Below are 23,435 nucleotides of genomic sequence, written 5' to 3'. Positions count from 1 at the left end.
GAAAAATCTAAGTTGAGTCCCTTAAATTCTTGTCTAATGATCTTAACCCACCATGATGTATACAAGTAGTCATAATTAACACACTGCTTATTATTTGTTTATCTATAGAAAGATATCTAAATGCAAAAAAAAAAAAATTAAGCAATTATTGTATTTGGTCTAAGTCAAAGCAATCTTCACTTGAACATAAATGATCCAAAAATGCCTTCAAAGGGCATTCTGTTCTCTAGGTTTTCTGAGTCATTGCCTTATCTCCACGTTACCCTTCATACCTGAACACAGCCTTTGTGGATGGTGCCTTACTGCTAAGCATTCATTACTACCTATTTTCATTCTGTTAGGGAACGTGTTCTTTGATTTCTTGTTCTTTATGATTTAAGGAATAGCCTTCTTTTACATAATTTCTACTTCCTCCACCCTAAGCAAATTATGACAGGGATAAATACACAAAAATTAAAGACCATGAAAAAGGACATGAAATCTTATTTATGAAGGAACTTCATGTAAAAAGTGTGCCCTCTGCTGGAATAGTGGTGACATGACAAACAAAATTGGAAAGAACTATGTCATTCTGTTAAAGACCAACCTGACACTTTTTATTATCTTACCTCTTTTTTATTATTACTATTATTATTATCTTTGTTATTGTTACTCTTTATTATTATTACCAACATGACAACTCTTTATTATCATTCAAAGAGCCTCCTGCTCCCCACCACCAATTAGGCTGGACACAGTGGCTCACTCCTGTAATCCCAGCACTTTGGGAGGCCAAAGTAGGAGGATCACTTTAGTTCAGAAGTTCGAGACTAGCCGGGGCAATACGGTGAGACCCCATCTTGAAAAAAAGGAAAATTATAAATTAACTGAAGGCCCCCCCAAATTATATGTCTTACTTCCTGATATAGTTTGGCTCTGTGTTCCCACCCAAATCTCATCTTGTAGCTCCCATAATTCCCACGTGTTATGGGAGGGACCCAGTGAGAGATAATTGAATGATGGGGGCGAGTCTTCTCCATGCTGTTCTCGTGACAGTGAATGCGTCTCACAAGAACTGATGGATTTCAAAACGGGAATTTCTCTGCACAAGCTCTCTCTTTTTGCCTGCTGCCATCCACATAAGATGTGACTTGCTCCTCCTTGACTTTTGTCTTCCACCATGATTGTGAGGCCTCCCCAGCCACCTGGAACTGTACGTCCAATAAACCTCTTTCTTTTGTAAAGTTCCCAGTCTTGGGTATGTCTTTGTCAGCAGCCTGAAAACAAATACAGTAAATTGGTACCAGTGGAGTGGGGTGTTGCTGAAAAGATACCCAAAAATGTGGAAGCGACTTTGGAACTAGGTAACAAGCAGAGGCTGGGACAGTTTGTAGGGCTCAGAGGAAGACAGGAAAATGTGGGAAAGTTTGGAACTCCCTAGACACTTGTTGAATGGCTTTGACAAAAATGCTGATAGTGATATGAACAATAAGGTCCAGGCTGAGGTGGCCTCAGATGGAGATGAGGAACTTGTTGGCAGCTGGAGCAAAGGTGACTCTTGTTATGTTTTAGCAAAGAGACTGGTAGCATTTTGCCCCTGCCCTGGAGATTTGCAGAACTTTAAACTTGAGAGAGATGATTTAGGATATCTGGTGGAAGAAATTTCCAAGCAGCAAAGCATTCAAGAGGTGACTTGAGTGCTGTTAAAGGCATTCAGTTTTATAAGAGAAGCAGAGCATAAAAGTTTGGAAAATTTGCAGCCTGATAATGCAATAGATAAGAAAATCCTGGCCAGGTACAGTGGCTCATGCCTGTAATCCCAGCACTTTGGGAGGCCAAGGCAGGTGGATCACGAGGTCAGGAGTTGGAGACAAGCCTGGCCAACATAGTGAAACCCCATCTCTACTAAAAATACAAAAACTTAGCTGGGCATGGTGGCGGGTGCCTGTAATCCCAGCTACTTAGGAGGCTGAGGCAGGAGAATGGCTAAACCTGGGAGGCGGAGGTTGCAGTGAGACGAGATTGTGCCATTGCACTCCAGCCTGGGTGACAGAGCGAGACTCCATCTCAAAAAAAAAGAAAAGAAAATCTCATTTTCTGGGGAGAAATTCAAGCAGGCTGCAGAAATTTGCATAAATAATGAGGAACTGAATGTTAATCCCTAAGACAATGGGAGAAATGTCTCCAGAGCATGTCAGAGGTCTTCATGGCAACCCCTCCCATCATGGACCTGGAGGTTTAGGAGGAAAAAAATGGCTTCATGGGCTGGAACCAGGGTCCCTCTGCTGTATGCTGCCTAGGGACTTGGTGCCCTGTGTCCCAGCCACTCCAGCCATGACTTAAGGGAGCCAAGGTACACCTTGGACTGCTGCTTCAGAGGGTGCAAGTCCAAAGCCTTGGCAGCTTCCACATGGTGTTGAGCCTGCCAGTGCACAGAAATCAAAAACTGGAGTTCGGGAATCTCTGCCTAAATTTCAGAGGATGTATGGAAATGCCTGGATGTCCAGGCAGAAGTTTGCTGCAAAAGTGGGGCACTCATGGAGAACCTCTGCAAGGGAAGTGCGAAAAGGAAGTGTGGAGTTGGAGCCCCCACACGGAGTCCCTACTGGGACACTGCCTAGTGGAACTGTGAAAAGAGGGCCACCATTCTCCAGACCCCAGAATGGTAGATCCACTGACAGCTTGCACAGTTCACCTGGAAAAGCTGCAGACACTCAATACTAGCCCATGAAAGAGGGAGGCTGTACCCTACAGAGCCACAGGGGCAGAGCTGCCCCACACCATGGGAACCCACATCTTGCATCAGCATTACTCAGATATAAGGCATGGAGTCAAAGGAGCTTTTGGAGCTTTAAGATTTGACTGCCTTGCTGGATTTCAGACTTGCATGGGGCTTGTAGCCCCTTTGTTTTGGCCATTTTTTCCCATTGGGAATGGTTGTATTTACCCAATGCCTGTACTCCCATTGTATCTAGGAAGTAACTAGCTTGCTTTCGATTTTACAGACTCATAGGTGGAAGGGACTTGCCTTGTTTCAGATGAGATGTTGGACTCTGGGCTTTTGAGTTAATGCTGAAATGAGTTGAGACTTTGGGGGACTGTTGGGAAGGCATGATTGGTTTTGAAATGTGATGATATGAGATTTGGGAGGGGTCAGGGGCAGAATGATATAGTTTGGCTCTGTCTCTCCACCCAAATCTCAAACTACAGTTCCCATAATTCCCACAAGTTGCGGCACGGACCTGGTGGGAGGTAATTGAATCATGGGGGTGGGTCTTTCCTGTGCTGTTCTTGTGATAGTGAATGGATCTCATGAGATCTGATGGTTTTTAAAAACAGGACTTTCCCAGCACAAGTTCCCTCTTTGCCTGCTGCCATCCATGTAGGACACGACTTGCTCCTCCTTGCCTTCCATCATGATTATTAGACCTTCCCAGCCATGTGCAACTGTAAGTCCAATAAACCTCTTCCTTTTTGTACATTGCCCAGTCTCAGGTATGTCTTTATCAGCAGTATGAAAGTGGACTTATATACTGCCTGTTCAAATTTACTTCCATCACATACCCAGTCCAGAAAATTCAGACTTCAGCAGCAAGGTAAGAATACACTATTGGGTTCTCTGTAGATACAAAATTGCTTTCTAGACCAAGGGATTTTCTTTCACAAAGTATTTATAAAAACATTTTGGTAGCAAGTAAAATATTTACCTCTTAAAAATTTTAAAATAAGAACTTATGAGGTGTAGTAGCAGAAACATGGAAAAATATCATCTCTCTACTCTTCCTTGTCTAGCTGGCAAACTCCTATTCATGTCTCAGGACCCAACTCAAATGCCATCTTTTCTTTAATTTTAATAATCCTCCCTTAAAGAGGACTAGCCACTTTCTTTTCTGTGCTCCTATAGACTTTACATTTTTATACTGTGTTAAAATCATTTATCATCTTTCTCCCCATAACTGCTCCAGAGACGTTAAATGAGAACTACAAAAACATAAAATGTTCTCATTAAAATTGAGTTTCACATGGCATTTTATTTTTGTTTTCCTTTTGGAGATGCATTGTAAGCTGTTTTCTCTTTTTATTATTATTAGTGTAAGTTTCAGGGGTACCAGTACAGTTCTGTGACACGGATATATTGCATAGTGGTGAAGTCAAGGTTTTTAGTGTAACTGTCACCCAAAGAGTGTACATTGTGCTCATTAAATAATTTCTCATTCCTCATCCACCTCACCCTCCCACCATTCCGAGTCTCCAATGTCAATTATTCTGTACTTTATGTCTGTGAGTGCACATTATTCAACTCCCACTTGTCAATGAGAATGTGCAGTACTTGACTTCCTGTTTCTGAGTTATTTCATCTAAGGTAATGGCCTCCAGTTCCATCCATGTTGCAGCAAAAGATATGATTTCATTTATTCTTATGGCTGCATTGTATTTCATTATGTATATCTACTACGTTTTCTTTAGCCAATCATCCATTGACACTTAGGTTGATTCTGTATCTTTGCTACTGTGAATAGTGCTATGATAAACATATGTGTACAGGTATCTTTTGATATAATATTTGTTTTCCTTTGGGTAGATACCCTGTAGTGGGATTGCTGGATGGAATGGTAGTTTTATTTTCAGTTCTTTGAGAAATCTCTGTATAGTTTTCCACAGAGGTTATATTGATTTACGTTTCCACCAAAAGTGCACAAGTGTTCCCTTTTCTCCACATCCTCACCACCATCTGTTATTTTTCACATGGCATTTTAGATAATTATAAATTATTAGAACTAGAAGGTATCTGCAAGATTAAATTAAATATAACTCTTCCCCAAGCTTTCCCCCAACAGGTCACCTCCATTTTATAGATGAAGAAATGGAGCCTGTTAAAATAAGTTAAATACATAAGTGTTTTTTAGCTAGGAATTAGCAAAGTAAGGCTATCATCCCCATTGTTTGATTCTGATCACTCTTCTGTCTGCTTCAATATAACTACCTCCTTTCCACATGGTGATTCTACAATAATATATCTTGCTAAGCTCTTCAGGGCTACTTAATCTGATATCCTTGAATTTCCCAAAATGATGTGTGAAATTTGTGTGCATGTACCGTAGGTCTTGCCTATATGAGTAAGGAAGGCCTTCCCTCTCTAAAAATTCAACAATAGGATGATAAATCACTAATGTTAAAATAGGCAAGGGCCAGATTTCCTCTAAACTCTGCACATGATGATTTGGGACCACACATTGTAAATTCACAATTATATCTTGAGGAACTTCAAATTCAACCTCCTGTTACATACATAGGTCTGAAATACAATTGTGGAAAAGTTCACATTCTTCCCATGGGACTGTTAAATGCCAGACAAGTCAGGGTATTTACCTTCTCAGGGTAAGATGGGCAAGAGAAAGAGTGGAAAAATAACAAATAGGAAAGGTCATCCTTGAATTAGGACTGTATTTGAAGGAGTAGTTGATAATTTCCTGAAAATTAAAAAGGTTTTGTTAACACAAGGTACACCTAAACTGCTGGAGAGCTGGGAATGGGAATAGGGTACTACCACCTTTTCTGAGATTCAGTTCTGAGTCTGTAATCTTAGCACTTTGGGAGGTTGAGGTAGGAGGATTGTTTGAGGCCAAGAGTTCAAGACCAACTTGGTCAACATAGTGAGACCCCATCCCCACAAAAAAAATTAAAAGTTAGGCCAGGCACAGTGGCTCACGCCTGTAATCCTAGCACTTTGGGAGGCCGAGGCGGGTGGATCACAAGGTCAGGAGGTCGAGACCATCCTGGCTAACACGGTGAAACCCCGTCTCTACTAAAAATACAAAAAATTAGCCGGGCGTTGTGGTGGGCGCCTATAGTCCCAGCTACTTGGGAGGCTGAGGCAGGAGAATGGCGTGAACCTGGGAGGTGGAGCTTGCAGTCAGCCAAGATTGTGCCACTGCACTCCAGCCTGGGCGACAGAGCGAGACTCTGCCTCAAAAATAAACAAGTAAACAATTAAAAGTTAATGTAGTGGTACACACATGCTGTCCTAGCTACTCAGGAGGCTGAGATGGGAGGATCACTTGAGCCCAGGAGTTTAAGGCTGCAGTGAGCTATGATCATGCCACTGCACTCCAGCCTGGGTGACAGAGAGAGATTCTGTCTCTAAAATAAAATAAAATAGGCAAAAGATTTCAACATAAATTTCTCTGAAAAAATCATATGCAAATGGCCAATAAGCACATGAAAAGATGCTCAATATCATTAGTCATTAAAGAAATACAAATCAAAACCACCAAGAGATACCACTTCACATCTCTAGGATGACTATAACCAAAAAAAACAAAAAAAAAAAAAGCAAGGTGGCTCACGCCTGTAATCCCAGCACTCTGGGAGGCCGAGCCAGGGGCAGATCACCTGAGGTCAGGAGTTCGAGACCAGCCTGACCAACATGGTAAAACCCTGTCTCTACTAAAACTACAAAAATTAGCTGGGGGTAGTGGCGGGTGCCTGTAATCCCAGCTACTGGGGGAGGCTGAGGCAGGAGAATCGCTTGAACCTGGGAGGCGGAGGTTATAGTGAGCCACAATTGTATCCCACTTCATCCTGGTTGACAAATGCAAAACTCTGTCTCAAAAAAAAAAAAAAAAAAAAAAAAGTCCGGTCATGGTGGCTCACTCCTGTGATCTCAGCACTCTGGGAGGCCGAGGCGGGTGGACACAAGGTCAGCAGTTCAAGACCAGCCCAGCCAGCTTGGTGAAACCCCATCTCTACTAAAAATACAAAGAAATTAGCCAGGCATGGTGGCGGGCACCTGTAATCCCAGCTACTCGGGAGACCGAGGGAGAGAATTGCTTGAAGTCAGGAGGCAGAGGTTGCAGTGAGCCGAGATCGCGCCACTGCACTCCAGCCTGGGTGACAGAGTGAGACTCCGTCTCAACAAACAAACAAACAAACAAACAAACAAAAACCAGACAATAACAGGTGTTGGTGAGGATGTGGAGAAATTGAGACTCTAATACTTTAGTTGGAAATGCAAAATGGTGCAGCCAGTTTGGAAAGTAATCTAAGTCTGACTGGGGTTGAAAGAATTTTGTTCATGGCTCCTCCACTAAATGGCTTAGGCTCACACCTGGCCTAAGGGCTGTGCTAAATGATTGTGAGCTCTTTGAGGTGGGCTACTCTTAGTAGTCCCTTGTGTCAGACGTGGTACCCAACACTTAGTGGGCACTAAATCAGTGTTTTGGGGGTTGAATGCTAAAGCACCTATGAGAAGTGACTTCACTAGATCAGAACCAAGTCTCAGAAAAGGCAGCACTACCCTATTCCCATTTCCAGCTGTGCTGCGGTGTTATGTGTACCTTGTGTTGACAACAGGGAATTCTCAAACACTCCTTAAAATACAGTCCCAGTTCAAGAACGACCTTTCCCGTTCACTGCTTTTCCACTCCTCCTTCTGCCCATCTCACCCTGAGCAGATTACTTAAATACCCTGACTTGTCTGGGGTCCAACAGTCCCACTGGAAGAACATGACCTTTTCCACAATTGTATTTCAGGCCTATGTATGTAACAGGAGGTTAAAGTTGAAGTTCTGATAGACCTCAAGATATAATTGTGAATTTGCAATGTGTGGTGCCACATCACCATGTAGAGAGTTTAGAGGGAGTGAATGAGAACTTGTTACATGATTCTTACAACCTCACAGATCACTTTGAGAACAGGAATATACAAGACTCTAGAATAGAGGGGAAGGCATTAGATGCAGAGGCTATCTTCGAAGAAAGTTAGACTCTTTACCACATACCCTCTTCCGACAAATCTAGCATGGCGATGGATTCTTCCTTTGGAAATCCCAGAAGACCCAAGATGTTTCTCTTGGGAGTCTGTGGGTGCTCTGGACTTGGGTCTGACTCCTGCCAGAACAGTAATGGGTAAAAAAAGTTTGCCCAACTGCTTTGGTGGCCATGCCAGGAAGGAGCTGTAGCCTTCCTTGAAGATGGCAAAAGCTTTCAAAGTTGATTCAGCTCGTGGATAAATAAGTGTTTCCTTTGGGCCGGAGGTGGGCCACACAAGACTCAGAGATGGCAAAGGGCCATCTTGGTTCCTTTCTAATTGAGCTGCCATGAGGAGGGCAGGATCCATGGTATTGAAAAGCTGGGGCAAATGCCGAGGACTGGAGAAACCATGAATCATATACAGAAGAGAGTAACATCTGCTCAGCCTCGCAAACTCAGGGAAGCAGAGCCCATCAGAGGACTTACAGAAAGCCTACAAAACCACTCCACAAAAGAAAAAGTCATCTTTAAACATTGCCAGGTCCAAAAAGCAGCATGCCAGCTTTCTATGATTCTAGTTCAAGCAAGACCTCTTCTTTTCTTTCCGTTTTCTAATCTTCTTTTTCTCCACCAACCCTAAAAGGCACTCAAAATGGCTAGCAAGTTAGAATCAGGGGCTGGGGAGAGGAGAGAGAAAGTTATTTGGCTGTTGACCCTCAGGATCATTTCTACCCTTCTTCCATGCTGAAATTCTGCAAATCACATCCCCTAGATGCCCTTGTTAGGAGCCTAGAGTGAGGATTTGTCAACTGCGGGCATTGGTAGGAAATGAAAAATGGGAAGAAGCCAATTTTTTCCTCCTCTGGCAATGCCTGCAGCAGCAGCAGCAGCAGCAACAGCAGCAGCAGCAGCAGCAGCAATGGACAACTCCAGGCTTTGGCGTTAACTGACCTTGAGCAGCATTGGCAGTGGTGTTGGCAGCATCGCTGGGAGTGCAGCCTTCTGGATTTCTGCTCAACAGAACCAGCAGGTCCCACAGCAGCAGCAGTCCCATCTCTAGCAGTTGAACAGCAAGTGTGGGGTTATGAGCTCTAGCTCACAGCTTCCTCATCACTTTCCTTCTTTTGCTCCTTCTGCCTTTTCCCTTTGGAGCCAATGTGCTGCATTAAATCCCTCTCTCTTGACATCTCTACAGCAGTAGCTATTTTTCTGACCAGACACTGTATGATATACTTCCTTTTTAAACTATAAGTTTCAGCCTAAAGCAGGACCAGATGACATCTGGGGAAAAGCAAAGTTAGATCAAGTTCAACATTTTAGTTTGTTTTGGAGTAGATATTCTAATTGATGAATTAACTATGTTTGCCTTGTAAAGTGACGCTAGGTCTCAATGTTGCATAAGAGTGAGCTGTTAAGTCATGGGCCTACCAAGGGCTAGGAAGATCACCTTTATGGAATAATTTTACAGGAATAGTAGGAAGCTACTATAAAATTGTGTTTTGATTGTGTCATGAGCCATGCTTATGTAACATACTGTTTATATATGTAGACATGTGTATTGAAGAAGTGGTCTGTCTTAATGACTAAAGTGAGACAGCAGATTCTAAGACTGTATAGTCACCAGGCTTTAAGATGACCCCCAATGGCCTCTTTGTATTCATGAGCTTGTAAAATGCCCTCCCACACCGAATAGGGCTGACTTGTGTAATTGATAGGATATTCTGGGGGGAATAAAAGACACTGCAGCTTCCGCCTTGCTCTCTTGTGGATCCCTGGCTCTGAAGAAGGTCAGCTGCCTTATCATGAAGACTTTCAGGTAGCTTACGCAGATGTCCATTTGATAACAAAGTGAGGCCTCCTGCCAATCGTCATGTGAGTGAGATCCTCCAGCTTCTATAGAGACAATGACAGCCCTGGCAAACATCTTAAAGAGATCTTGAACCAAAATCACCCAGCCAAGTTCCCTGTGGATTCCTGATCCACAGATAGTATGTGAGATAATAAATGATGATTGTTTCAGGTCTCTGAATTTTGAGCTAATTTGTTATGCAGCAGTAGCTAACTAATACAGGATAAGAGAGGCATTGGTTCTAGGTATAGGAGACAGAGCAGAGTGCACAAGGACTAGGTGCTGGCCCTGCCACATGGTGGCTATTGATCTGATTCACACCTATACAAACCGGTAAAGTGAGTGTACCTGGTGAGCCCTATGGGACAGCCTGCAATAAGTGATAATGTTGAGGGAGACCTCGATGCACTCTAGACAAGTAGAGAAGTGGATCAAACTTTTATCGGAGACTATCTTCAGAGTCTTTCTACTACTTTGTAACTCCTCCCAGACTCCCAAGAGACATTTCAACTTACCCTCTCCTGGTGCACTGCTACCCCTCTTTTCTTTATCTAGCTTGATAAACCACTTCACATCAACACACTCTGAGAGTTGGCTATGAGCAAGGCCCTCAAAGATCAACAAACCACTATTCCTCTCCTGAGAGAGCCTTCCATTTATAGATTACTTTGTGTTGGGAATATATTGCATTTGCCTCTAACCTCAAAGGTAGAGGTTAATTGCAGTCTCTTTCAGTGGGACCTGAGATTCTGCATTTCCAGGAAGCTCCCAGGTGATGTTGCTCCTCCTGGTCCTGAGACCACGCTATGAGTGCAAGGAACTAAGGGACTCTGCAGGTGTAGGGATAAAAGATAGAACAGAGTACCCAACAAATGCATGCACTCTCAGGATGAAAGAAATTCAGTGACTCAAATCAAACCGCTTGTATAGAATCTGGTTCAACTTAGGTCCAGGATCTGTCACAGTCACCATGAATGAAACCTGCAGCATGGCTTGGTCTTGTGTGCCCCTTGCCTGGGAGACTTTCACAGAGAAACAGGCAGGATAACAAGAGGGCAAACAATTTCCATTTTGTTCAGTGCATAGATCAAATATTCCAGGTTGGAAAGGACTTTCAAAGTCTTCTTCAGTCACCTAACTTGTGGTTGAATCACCCCCCTGTCATCCCTACCAAGGCATTATTCAAGCTGTGTTCAGATATTTCCAGTGATGATAAACTCACCCTTCCCAAGACAGCCCATTTCTTGTTTGGGCAGCTATGATTGCAGAAAATTCTGTAGAACAAATAACATTTTTTTGTCTCCAAGTTTCCAATGACTGTCTGAATGTCACCTTTAGAGTCATTTAAAACAAATTTGTAGGCCTTTATATAAAGATGGCTCCCTAATCTGTATCAAAATTTCCTTTCCAGAGGTCAAATATCACCAGTTTCTTTACCTGATGCTGCTTTGTCGTGCAGCTTGGTCTCAGATGATTCTTACATGATCCCACTGAACATATTCCAGTGTTTCCATTGGAAAGAAGAGACTCGAGATGAAGCGGGGAGAAAAGCAAAATTTAAAGGCAATTTTCTAGCCATAATGAGAGAGATGTGTTTAAAATTCAGGATACTGAGTTCTAGAGGGTTCTAGCCACATTGGGTGAGGGCCACGCTTACCCTACACTCCTGAGAAGTATACTTAGCTTTAGGCTCCGTTTACCTGAAATTTGCAGGCCCAGGTGACCACTTCTCTCACCTGGATGAGAATCACCTGGGGTCCTTTTCAGACAGGACCTAATCTCACCTGGATTAGAATCACCTGGGGTCCTTTTTAGAAATGTTGATTCATGAGTCTCAGCTTGGTCCTATGAAATCAACAGCTTTTGTTTGTGGTAGGGACAGCGTAAACTACCCTTTTTTGTTGTTGTTGTTGTTGTTGTTGAGACGGAGTCTCTCTCTATCACCCAGGCAGGAGTGCAGTGGCATGGTGGCGTGATCTCTGCTCACTGCAAGCTCCGCCTCCCAAGTTCAAGCGATTCTCCTGCCTCAGCCTCCTGAGTAGCTGGGACTAAAGGCGCCTGCCACCATGCTCGGCTAATTTTTTTTTTTTTTTTTTTTTTGTATTTTTACTAGAGATGGGGTTTCACCGTGTTAGCCAGTATGGTCTCGAGCTCCTGACCTCGTGATCCTCCCTCCTCGACCTCCCAAAGTGCTGGGATTACAGGCGTGAGCCACCGCGCCCGGCCGGAAGCTGTATTTAAGCAAACTGCCCAGGTGGTTCCACTGAATACGAAGGGGGAGAACCATGGTTCTAGCCTGTACTCTCAGATCTCTACTTGTCTTGCTCTTTATTGCACCAGCTGAATGGGAGTAATAGGAAAGCTCAACAAAGAAAAATGTCAAATGCTTCAGGAATTCTAAGAGGAAGAGCGAGGAAGAGAAAAAGATAGAGAACAAAAAGGAGGAGGAAAAGAAATCAAAACTTTCATTCCTTTTCTTATAACCCAAGATCCCCACTGTCCTAATCCTGTAGCTCCTGCGGGTACTTAAATTTGACCTCAGCAGCAGCAGCCTGTGGGTGTTGGAGTGAAGGACCTCGCGCTCCCTCTAGAGGCCGACAGTAATAAGGGCAGGGAGAACTGAAGGGTAGTTGAAAGCGAGGTGAAAAGAGACGCTTGTTAACTAACTCCCTTGGCATCATTCACTCTATAGCCTTCTAGTGCATCCGTTCTCAAAGTGTGGCCTGGGGGACCGAAAGAGGGGTCCAAGAAGTCAAAACAATTTTCCTGATAATGCAAAAATTTGCCTTTTTTACTCTCATTGTGACTATACAGAGATTTCCGGAGGCCACATGACATGTTGCACTCCCAATAGATGGAATATAGAAGCAGATACGATAATCCAAACTTTTTAAAATTAAACCAGACGTTAAAGTTATTTTAAAACAATATGGTTGGGCACGGTGGCTCACGCCTGTAATCCCAGCACTTTGGGAGGCCGAGGTGGGCGGATCATTTAAGGTCAGGAGTTCGAGACCAGCCTGACCACCTGGTGAAACCCCGTCTCTACTAAAAATACAAAAAAAATTAGCCAGATGAGGTGGTACATGCCTGTAGTCCCAGCTACTCGGGAGGCTGAGGCAGGAGAATAGCTTGAACCCAGGAGGTGGAGGTTGCAGTGAGCTGAGATGATGCCACTGCACACTAGCCTGGGTGACAGAGCAAGACTGTCACCAAAAAAAAAAAAAAAAAAAAAAAAAAAGTTACTCCTCTAATTTTTTGAAAATACAGCTATTTCTCATTTTTTAAAAAATGTTATTTATATTAACATATAATAGGTTTGTTATTGTTACTTATAAGTAACAATAACAAACATTAGAATTAAACATTTTTTAACTTCTAATATGGTAAATATCTAAATATAATCGACATAAACAAAAACTCTGGAGTCTGCAATAGTTTTTAAGAGAGGTAAGGGGTTCTAAGTTTAAAAAGTCTGAGAATCACTGCCTTCAAACTTGGCTGCCCGTTGGATTCAACATAGGAAGCTTGAAAAAAATACTGGATTCCATGTCCAGAGAACCCTATGTAATTGATCTGGTTTTTAGCCAGGGTATTAGAAATTGTTTAGGCTCTCAGGTGGTTCTAATGAGCAGCCAAGGCTAAGAACCACAGCCCTAATCTAAGAATCAATATTGATGTCAAAACAAACACGGCCATGGCTAAGGATAGAGAAAGCAAATATGGTCGATAATAGCAAATACGGACAGAAGAGCAGGGAAGAGTGGACTATCATGTTACCCCAAAAGTACAACTGGATAAGGGGGATATTTTGTAGCTCTAGTAATCAGACAAAAAGTTTTTCTCCTGCCAAGGATGTTGGGTTTATTCATACACCACTGCTTCACCAGATGGGGAAAAGGAGACTAGATTAAAATGCCACCTAGGTGAGGATTTGAGCAGTTTGGGAGACATAAAGGAATAAAATCTGTCCACACAGCCAGGCCTCAAACATAGGAATCAAACCAAAGAAATAGGCAGAATGCTTTTCTGGTTTTAAAGAGTCCAGGTGAAAGCTAGGGGTGTGAGTTAAGGAGGGGGATTCAGGCCCATCAGGAAACACCCCAGGATGTGAGGGACACAGGTGAATTTTTATAGCCTCCAGCCTCTCTCAGAGGATCAATTTATAGCCTCCAGCCTCTCTCAGAGGATCAATTCTTAGCATGACAAGCAGGTGCCAGGGGAGGAGGAAGTATAGCTAAGTCCTTGGGCTTCAGTTGGGTCCAGAGCTATGAAAGTGAAAGGGGTGATGATCAGCTCTCAAGTTGAAAGAGCTCTCAAGCTTTCAGATAACCTGCTGCCCTTCAAAAATTTAAATGTTGCATTAGGTTTTTCTACACAGATATGCTCAGATTAGGCTTTGAAATTAAACAATTCAATTCAGTTAAACATTTAGCTGTCCACTAATTTACAATCATCACAGCTACTATGAAAATGGACTGTCTCTGGCTGGAAAGAAGATAAAAGAAAAGAGAAGCTCATAACAATAGTAATAACTAAATTTATTGAGTATTTACTATACCAGGTAATGTATTAAGAACTTTATGTGCATTATCTCATTTAATCCTCTCAAGAACATGGCTAGGAAAGTGAGGCTAGGTGGAAACTCACCTCCAAGATGACCACCAAGAATCTTATCTCCCTGGAATTCACACCTTCACATAGTCTCTTCCACATTGAATCAGGGCTGGTCTGTGTGATCAATGGTATATGAAAGAAGTGACAGTGTGTGACTTTCAAGGCCATAGCATAAAATGCATTGTGTATTCCATTTTTATCTCTTGGATCACTTGCTTTGGAGGAAGCTGGCCGCCATATTGTGAGGACAATCAAACAGCCCTGTGGAGAGGCTCATGTGGAGAGGAGCTGAGGCTTAAGGTCAAAAGCCAGCATTAACTTGCTAGTCACATTAGTGAGTCACCTGAGAGAGGCATCCCCCAGCCCGGACAAGCCTTTAGATGATCATAGCCCCTAGGAACATCCAACAGCAACCTATAAAAAACCTAGAGCCAGAACTGCCCAGACAAGCTGCTCCCAAATTCCTGACCCACAGGATCTTTTTTCTTTTTCAGTGTTCCTGACGGAACTGAGTTCACACTGCCCATGGCAGTAACCTTCATAATGTACCATTCCTTACATTGATTTTTCTCCTTCCCTGCTCATTCTTCCAGTTCCCTTTCTCCTGTTTCCTGGGATTGCCTCCCATGTTCTACACCCCAGTTCTTTCCTCAGGCTCCGTTTTTAGGGAGAACCCAATTTAACACAAACATCATGAGAAGCATGGCTTTTTAACAGATTCACATGATGTCCTATTAAAAGCATACTAAACAAGGAGTTTAAACTTAAAGAATAAGTTCATCCCTGTAAGGTTTTGTTGTTGCTGCTGTTTTTCCTGGCTACCAAGAAAACAGATTTAGAGATTCCTGAAAGTTTCACCCAAATTGATGCACATGACTCAGTTTGATTTCACTGGTGTTTGTTACAATTTTCTTTTTTCTTTTTCTTTTTGTTTTTTAGAGACAGGGTCTCACTATGTTGCCCAGGCTGGTCTTGAACTCCTAAACTCAAGTGATCCTCCCACCTCAGCCTCCTGAGTCACTGGGATTAGCACAGACCACTGAACTTGTCTTTTGTTGGCAATTTTCAACCATGAGTTTTTCCCACCTGCAGATTCTGACCTTGGAACTTTGTTGTTAATAAAATTTCTCCCATCTTCAAGGGCAGCTGCCCTGACAATTGGGCTTCTGGCCGGCATGGCCTGTCTAGTCTTCCTGGAGTAAATTTTGACCGGAAACCAGGAATAATCAAGCTTTTAAAGAATAATTTCTAAAGAAAGACTCTAGCTATTTCTTGGCTCTTTTCTTGGGTCACTATAACATCTTTCTTTGACTCTTAGCCAAGTCATGAATATTCTCTTGATGTCCTTGGTATCCCAGTTTTGGTCTGTGTAAAATATTACTGAATATAATCTGAATATAAAGATTTCTAGGGGAAGCTGTCAGAAAATCATGTTAAGATATACGTATCTGCCCTACTGAAAAGCTGGATTGCATTGAGTAAAGTGAGCGCAATACTTTCCAGCAGCTGTCTCCAAAGGTTCTCACTAAGTTGACTTGAAATCAGTCATTGGGGGTGCAGTTATAAGAAACAGTCACTAGAAACAGTTATTCCTAGGGTGATCAATTCATTGTGGTTTGCCTGTGCCCCTTCCCAATTTTCGTACTAAAATTTCCATGTCCCCAAATACCCTCAGTCCTGGGAAACCAAGACAGTTGATGACACTACACATTTCTGATGGTTATGTTTCCAGATTAGTTCACGGAAGCCTAATTAATCCTTGATATAGCTGAAATTTAGTCCTGGATCATGGTTAAGATAAGATAGGTACTGTGGTAAGTTTGTAAATTTCAGGACTGATTAAGGAAAAGATGAGATGTCAATATTGCACAACGAGCTTATTCGATAGTGCTGTAACAGGGTTGCATAAGAAAGAAAGGAAGTTCCTCCTACCAAGAGCTGGTCTAGAGACAGCTGTGGGCATGGGGCCACCACCTGGAAGGGAAGAGGGCAAGGGAGCTCTGAGTGGAGAGGGAAATGGGAGAGCCGGTACACAGGTCTAGGCAATGTCACTCAACAGCAAGATGGGAAGTCTCTGGGTCAGAGAGTTCTGAAGAGCAGCAGGTCTGTTGGAGTTTTTAGTAGCTACAGGATGTATCTTATATATGGTGAGCGGGTGTTGGGTGCAGTTTTGTAGGGTGTGCAAAGAAGTCAGACTCTAATTGTCTAAAAATAGGCTTATAGGGGCTATATTTAAAGTAATATGTGTAAAAATTTGAATTGGTGTTGGTGGGCTTCGAGTTCATGGTCCTAGCCTGCTACGAAGAAGTGAACACATGAGGACCAAGAAACAGGGCCCATCTTTGACCCATTTACATCACATATGCATTCGGATTCCTTTTCGTTTGTTTGTTTGTTTGTTTCCAGGTTCCAGCTTTATTGGTGAATATCCTTTAGAAAAGAATGATCAATCCTGTTGCTTCCAAGTCAATGGAATGAAGAGCCATGTCCAGGGACACTCCAAGCAGTGCTGAAGGAGACTGCTGCTGTGTCCACCTCTTGTTCATAGGCCCAGTCATAAGCACAAGACTTGTAATCAACCCGCTCTTCAGGTTAAGTTTTTCCCACCCACAGAATCTGACCTTGGAAATATGTAGTACCATCAACTGTCTTGGCTTCCCAGGGCTGAGGGTATTTGGGGACATGGAGCTATAAACCATAGGCTGATTTATTTTTCAGCACTTTTTACTGAGTCACTGCCATGAATGATGTCCCTGCCAACCTGAATGCAGAAGTCCCTGCCAGTGGTGCCTGGCTTAGAATCCCCTGGATTAGTCTCCCCAAGCATCACTCGGCCTGTCTCCACTACACTCAGCACCCCCTCCATGGCCATGGCTGGCCCTGAGTTCATGCACTCCACCAGCCCAGAGAGGAATGGACAGTCTTTCAGGTCAGGGTAGCGCTGCTTCAGGTGTTCCTCAGAGGCCCAAAGGTGGAATCCCTTCAGCTCAAAGTGCCTCATGACATTGCCCAGCAGGCCCCACTGCACACTATGTGGCCTCATGGTGATGAAGGTGCGCTCGAGATTGGACATGGTCTGGGAAGCTGGTGGGGCAGGCAGTGGCTGAACTGCAGGAGCTGAGAGCTGCAGTGACCTGCACCCAGATTTCCTGTCATAGGCATTAGAACACGTATCGCTCCTGCTTCAGCCTTGGCAGCGAGAACAAGAACTCTTCTCTGCAGATAGCCCCCGCCTCACTCCTTCCCATTCTTGTGCTTCCTTCTTCATACACCAGTGATGAATTTCCCATGACTTGGGGAGAAAAATCCAACTGGAATTGGAAGGAGATAGTAGTGGTGGTGGGGGGGGTGGGTGGGAGAGAATGAGTTAGTGATGAATCATGAATACTTAGGTAATATAATGGGACAGGCTTGGGCAGGAAGAAGCAGTGGGGTAGGACAGTTGATGTGAAGAACAAAAATGTTCTGGGAAATGTAGGTCAGAGCTGGGCCCTTAAGTCAAAAGCACCGACACTGTAGAGATGAATATTGTAAAGAGCTTTTATTTTAATTCGGACTGTCCCCACATCCAACCCCCCATTTTAATTTCCAGGAATTCTGCACCTTGTGTGGTGTCAGTGAGATGTGGTAACTCAACTCTTACCAAAGAATATCAGGATGAAATCTTCCTCCTCCATGTCCATCATGGAGGCAGAGGCACATGACCCAAGCTGGCTAATCCAATGCCCAGGGACCAGAGTTGAAGGGCAGTTAGCATCTTTCACCATGTGCCACATGGTGATGGTACCCAGTGATAGCAGAGGCATTCAGTACTGGCATGTCCTCTGGAAGTGGAGAGCTGATTTTAGATAGCCCCAGTCAGTTGCTGTTACTTGCATCAAAGAGTCCTGATTACGTCATGACCTCTCTTTGATCCAGAAGCTGTACGTTTCTACATGTCTTCAGGTAAGCTCAGCTCTGCCTTCAAATAAAATAGAGGCAAATCAGATACCTTTTTTCCCCTTAAAGACAAATTCCTTCCAAGGATTATCAATATATTTATCAATCTCTTCTCTTTATGGGCAGGAAAAAAGTCCCCATGAATTTAAAATGTGAAAATATTTTTATTGACCTGAAGATATGATAATTTTACAGAAACAAAATAGTTGTTTTCAATTATTGTCACAGCAAGATGCCTGTAAAATTTATATAATTGGATTGAATGGCACTGTTCATGACTCTTCAGATATGGACAAATCTAGTCATACACTCTAAAATTTGCAGAGACAAATTGATTTAATATGCTTTATTCACTTTCTAAGTTTAACATTGGGATATATTCCAATTGAATAAAACATTCAGATGTGCTCTAATTTACATTTTGCCCACAAAATAATTTCCAATTCTGCTTCATTCATACCATTGTTTAGTATTGTGGTTGTGTTTGTCATTTCTTAGCGAGGAGGACATAAGTTTCATCTATTACCAGCTGAATGATTTGACTCAAAAGGCAATTAAAAATCACTCTCTTGGGAGGCCGAGGAGGGTAGATCATGAGGTCAGGAGATCAAGACCATCCTGGCTAACACAGTGAAACCCCGTCTCTACTACTAAAAATACACACACACACACACACACACAATTAGCTGGGTGTGGTGGCATGTGCCTGTAGTCCCAGCTATTTGGGAGACTGAGGCAGGAGAATTGCTTGAACCCAGGAGGCAGAGGTTGCAGCAAGCCAAGATTGTGCCACTGCACTCCAGCCTGGGTGACAGAGCAAGACTCCATCTCAAAAAAAAAAAAAAAAAGAAATCCCATTCAACCTAGACAATGTTACCAACTGAGCCACAGGTCAAGCCCAGATTTAATGTGAAAGGGGACCACACTGGGAGTAGGCATGAAAACTGAGAGTCATGGTTCATTGGATACCATCTTTGAATGACTAGCTCGGTCACCTGCTTTTTATTTTCTCTATAAAATGGATTAACTATTGCCGGACTGCCAATCACTATCACTTTCAAGATATCTTCACTTAATAACAGGTTGTTGTAAGGATTAAATAAAGCATGGGAAAATTCTAGTGACAGAATTTGAACAGAAATAGACTCAAACTTGAAATGATACAAAGCTGGTGGGCATAGAAAAATTCTGGATCCAAAGACTTCAGTGGGTTAAAAGGATGGACTTACTTTAGAAACACGCAATTCAATAGAGGTAGAAGACAACTCCAACAGTTGGATCTATAAATACTAATGAAAAAATTGATGAGTAGATGCATGACTTAATAGACCAATGTGGAAAAGCATGAAAGGTTTAAGTAGATAACAAAACAGTGAGATATGAAGAACTGAAAATGCTTCATCCAGATTTTTTTTTAAATGCTTCAGTGGGACATAGTAGTTATCTTCAAATATGTGAAGACTTTCATACGCAGACATGGTAGACTTGTTCTTGAAAGGGGTACCAGCGGGTTAGAGGTGAAAGTCTGCAAGAACAATTTTGGCTGCTCAAGAGATATTCCAACTTGGCAAGAATGGAAAGAACCTTGGGACGTAGTCTTGAGCTGCCCATTACTCTCAGGGCTTAAACAAGATTGACTATTCTTTGCTGGAAATGTCAAAAAAGGGATTCAAAGATCAGTCAGCTGGCCAAGCAAGGTGATCTTTAGGGTGCCCTTCCAAACCTGAGATTCTAGATTTCTTTCTTTTTTTTTTTTTTTTCTTTTTTTTGAGACGGAGTCTTGCTCTGTCGCCCAGGCTGGAGTGCAGTGACGCGATCTCGGCTCACTGCAAGCTCCACCTCCCGGGTTCACGCCATTTTCCTGGTCTTGATCTCCTGACCTTGTGATCCGCCCACCTCGGCCTCCCAAAGTGCTGGGATTACAGGCATAAGTCACCACGCCCGGCCCCTGCGATTCTAGATTTCTAAGCCTTGACTCTTAACATCTGTCATGGAACCATTACAGCACCATCTGCCCAATTTCCCTGCTGATGATGTCACCTGACTCTGTAATCCTGGAAGAGGGAGTGATGCCCATTGACTTGTAGTTGGTTTACATAAGCTAGAGCAAGCTGTATGGTTTGAATCACGTATGTGTCCATAGAAATCTAAAATAATTGGCCAACTGTAAGCAGTGTTGTTGAATTTCATATTTGGTGAGTATGTAAAATGCTTTGAATTACATTCAAACTTCCTAGGTTAAATTTATTATGTTCATGGGTATTCATTATTTTCTCGTATTTCCACAAGTTACAGATACCTTTCCAATGGACACATCTTTACCTTTTATCTTCCCAGGAGCTGAGGTGATTCAAGCAAGCCATTTGGAATTTCATAATTTTGTGTTTTTTTCCTTGTAAAATTGTCTTCAGGAAGGAATTAAGTAAGCAATATTTGTTTGCATTGAGAATATAATTTTATTTACAACAGATCTGTTATAGAATTTGGGTTCAACCTAGGAAATTATTTTCCTCACATAAGAAAAAACATGTTCAGTTTCTTGCTAGAAAAATAATCATCTACTTTTTCTGTAATTTAAAATCATGAATTTCTATTCTACTCGTTGTCAAAATAAAGTTAATTCAACTTATTTTTTCCTCTGCTCTTGGCCTTTTTGGAGGGAGACTTTGGTCATTCCCCAGTAGTTCATTCAAGCTTTGGCCACTAGGTGGAGGACTGGTTAAACATTGGCTCCACCTCGCTGGCCTGCTTGCAATCTCACTTTGCACCTGAAAAACGCCGATTTTTTAGTCTTGTTATCAAAAGGCCAATTTCATTCACTTTAAAATAATCGTATTTATTCTAGCATTTGTCTCACATGGAAGTATATATATATTTTATCTGATAAATAATTTTCTATGTTGTCCTGTAAGAAAATAAGCCACTTGATAAAACGAGTTCCTCATCAAGGGAACTGTGCAAGCAGAAGCTAGACAAGCACTCGGCAGACAAGTTAGAAACAGAATGACGTTTTCACTGTAAATACTTTCGTGTGTAGTATTTTCTGAAAACAAGGACATTCTCTTACATAACCAGAGTGCAATGACCAATACCGTTATCTTACCCAGGGGGTGGGAAATTGGGGCCTGAGACTCAGGCAAATCCAGCCCGCCATCTATTTTTGCAGGGCCGCCCTAGATAAGAATGCTTTTAGATAGTTAAGCTCTTTTCTTTCTTTCTTTTTCTTTCTTTCTTTCTTCTTTCTTTCTGTTTCTTTTTTTTTCTTCTTTCTTTCTCTCTTTCTTTCTTTCTTTCTTTCTCTCTTTCTCTCTCTCTCTCTCTCTCTCTCTTTCTTTCCCCTTTCTTTTCTTTCTTTCTTTCCTTTCTTCTCTTTCTTTCTTCTTGCGCTGTCACCCAGGCTGGAGTGCAGTGGCATGATGTCGATTCACTGCAACCTCCACCTCCTAGGTTCAAACGATTCTCATGCCTCAGCCTCCTGAGCAGCTGAGATTACAGGCATGTGACACCACACCCGGCTAATTTTTGTAGAGATAGGGTTTCATCACGTTGGCCAGGCTGATCTCGAACTCCTGATTTCAACTGATCCAGTGGCCTTGGCCTCCCAAAGTGCTAGAATTGTAGGCATGAGCCACCACACCCAGCCAGTTAAGAACTATTTAACACATGAAAGTCATATGATATTCATGTTTCAATATTGATACATTAGATTTATCAGAACTCAACATGCTCATTTGTTCACACAACTGTGCCTGCTTTTGTGCCGCACATGCACAATTTACTGCTTGTGACAGAGACCTGCTGAGGTTCTCTCACCGTTTGGTCTACAGAGCCTAAAATATTTACTCTCTGGCCCTTTACAAAGAAAGCTTGCAGATCCCCGATCTAATCTACAACCGTTATTCAAATCTTTCCAATTGTCCCACCAATGTCCTTTATTTGGCTTGGAATCCAACCTACTTATTTAACTTCTGTGGACCTCGGTTTCTCTCTTTGTGCAATTAAAATAGTAATAGTTCTTTCCCCTTTAATTTTTGTAAAATTTTATGAGCTGATTCAATAAATCTCTTGGAACAATGTTTGGCCTATAGAATAACCACCACACTAAATGTTGGCAATTGTTACAACTTCAACCTTAGTTTCACTTTTCATTTTTAAAAATTCATATATTTGGCCAGGCACGGTGGCTCATGCCTGTAACACTCTGAGAGACTGAGGCAGGAAGAACACTTGAGCCCAGGAATGTGAGACCAGCCTGGGCAAAATAGCAAGATCCCATTTCTACAGAAAAAAAGAAAAAAGAAAAAAAATTATCTGGGCATGGTAACACATGTCTGTAATCCCAGCTACTCGGGAGGCTGAGGTGGGAGGATCGCTTGAGCAGAGGAGGTTGAGGCTGCAGTGAGCCATGATTTCACTGCATTCCAGCCTGGGCAACAGAGTGAGACCCCGCCTCAAAAAATAAATTAAATAATATATGTATTTTTTAAATTAAGCAATACATACACAGTACAAAAGTTAAATGGTACACATACAAAAGAGAATGCTGTGAAATGTAAGTTTCCCTGCTGCTGTCTCCAAAGGCTATTGCTTTGGGAAATTTTAAACAACTGCATAGTACTACACGGTATTTTTTAAAAACTTTTTTTTTTCTTTAAGACGGAGTTTCACTCTTCTTTCCCAGGCTGGAGTGTAATGGCAGGATCTTGGCTCACCACAACCTCCACCTCCTGGGTTCAAGTGATTCTCCTGCCTCAGCCTCCCGAGTAGCTGGGATTACAGGCATGCGCCACCACGCCTGGCTAATTTTGTATTTTTAGTAGAGACGGGGTTCCTCCATGTTGGTCAGGTTGGTCTCGAACTCACGATCTCTGGTAATCTGCCTGCCTCGGCCTCCCAAAGTGCTGGGATTATACCGTGAGCCACTATGCCTGGCCAAAAATCTTTTTAAAATTAATTATTATTATTATTTTTCTTTTTCAAGACAGAGTCTCCCTCTGTCACCCAGGCTGGAGTGCAGTGGCGTGATCTTGACTGACTGAAAACTCCACCTCCTAGGTTCAAGCGATTCTCCTACCTCAACTTCCCAAGTAGCTGGGATTATAGGCATGTGCCACCACACCCAGCTAATTTTTGTAGTTTTAGTCGAGACAGGGTTTTATCACCTTGGCCAGGCTGGTCTTGAACTCCTGGCCTCAAGTGAACTGCCCACCTTGGCCTCTCAAAGTGCTGAGATTACAGGCATGAGCCACTGTGCCCAGCCACTCCATGGTATTTAACCAGTGCCTTGTTGGTGTACTTT

The 23,435-nt window shown here is 42.6% G+C and overlaps 2 protein-coding genes across 2 annotated transcripts in view; both read right to left on the bottom strand.

Annotated features, from left to right (window-relative positions):
* ANXA1 (annexin A1) overlaps nt 1-17,427 on the bottom strand; it is an 897,109-nt gene extending 879,682 nt beyond the window's left edge. Inside the window, exon 1 of the mRNA XM_050760919.1 lies at nt 17,424-17,427. The gene's annotated coding sequence lies outside the window, so the exon portion shown is untranslated. The remainder of the gene's footprint in view (nt 1-17,423) is intronic.
* Nucleotides 16,895-17,270, bottom strand: LOC126937475 (nucleoside diphosphate kinase B-like). The gene has a single exon (XM_050760933.1). The coding sequence runs from the start codon at nt 17,268-17,270 to the stop codon at nt 16,905-16,907; it is 366 nt and encodes a 121-aa protein (XP_050616890.1). The 3' UTR covers nt 16,895-16,904.
* Nucleotides 17,428-23,435: the final 6,008 nt, after the last annotated feature.

The sequence above is a fragment of the Macaca thibetana genome, chromosome 15 (genome assembly GCF_024542745.1).
Source record: "Macaca thibetana thibetana isolate TM-01 chromosome 15, ASM2454274v1, whole genome shotgun sequence".
Taxonomy (NCBI): domain Eukaryota; kingdom Metazoa; phylum Chordata; class Mammalia; order Primates; family Cercopithecidae; genus Macaca; species Macaca thibetana.
The sequence above is the reverse complement of the archived record's forward strand: the minus strand, read 5'-3'. Positions and strand labels throughout refer to the sequence as shown.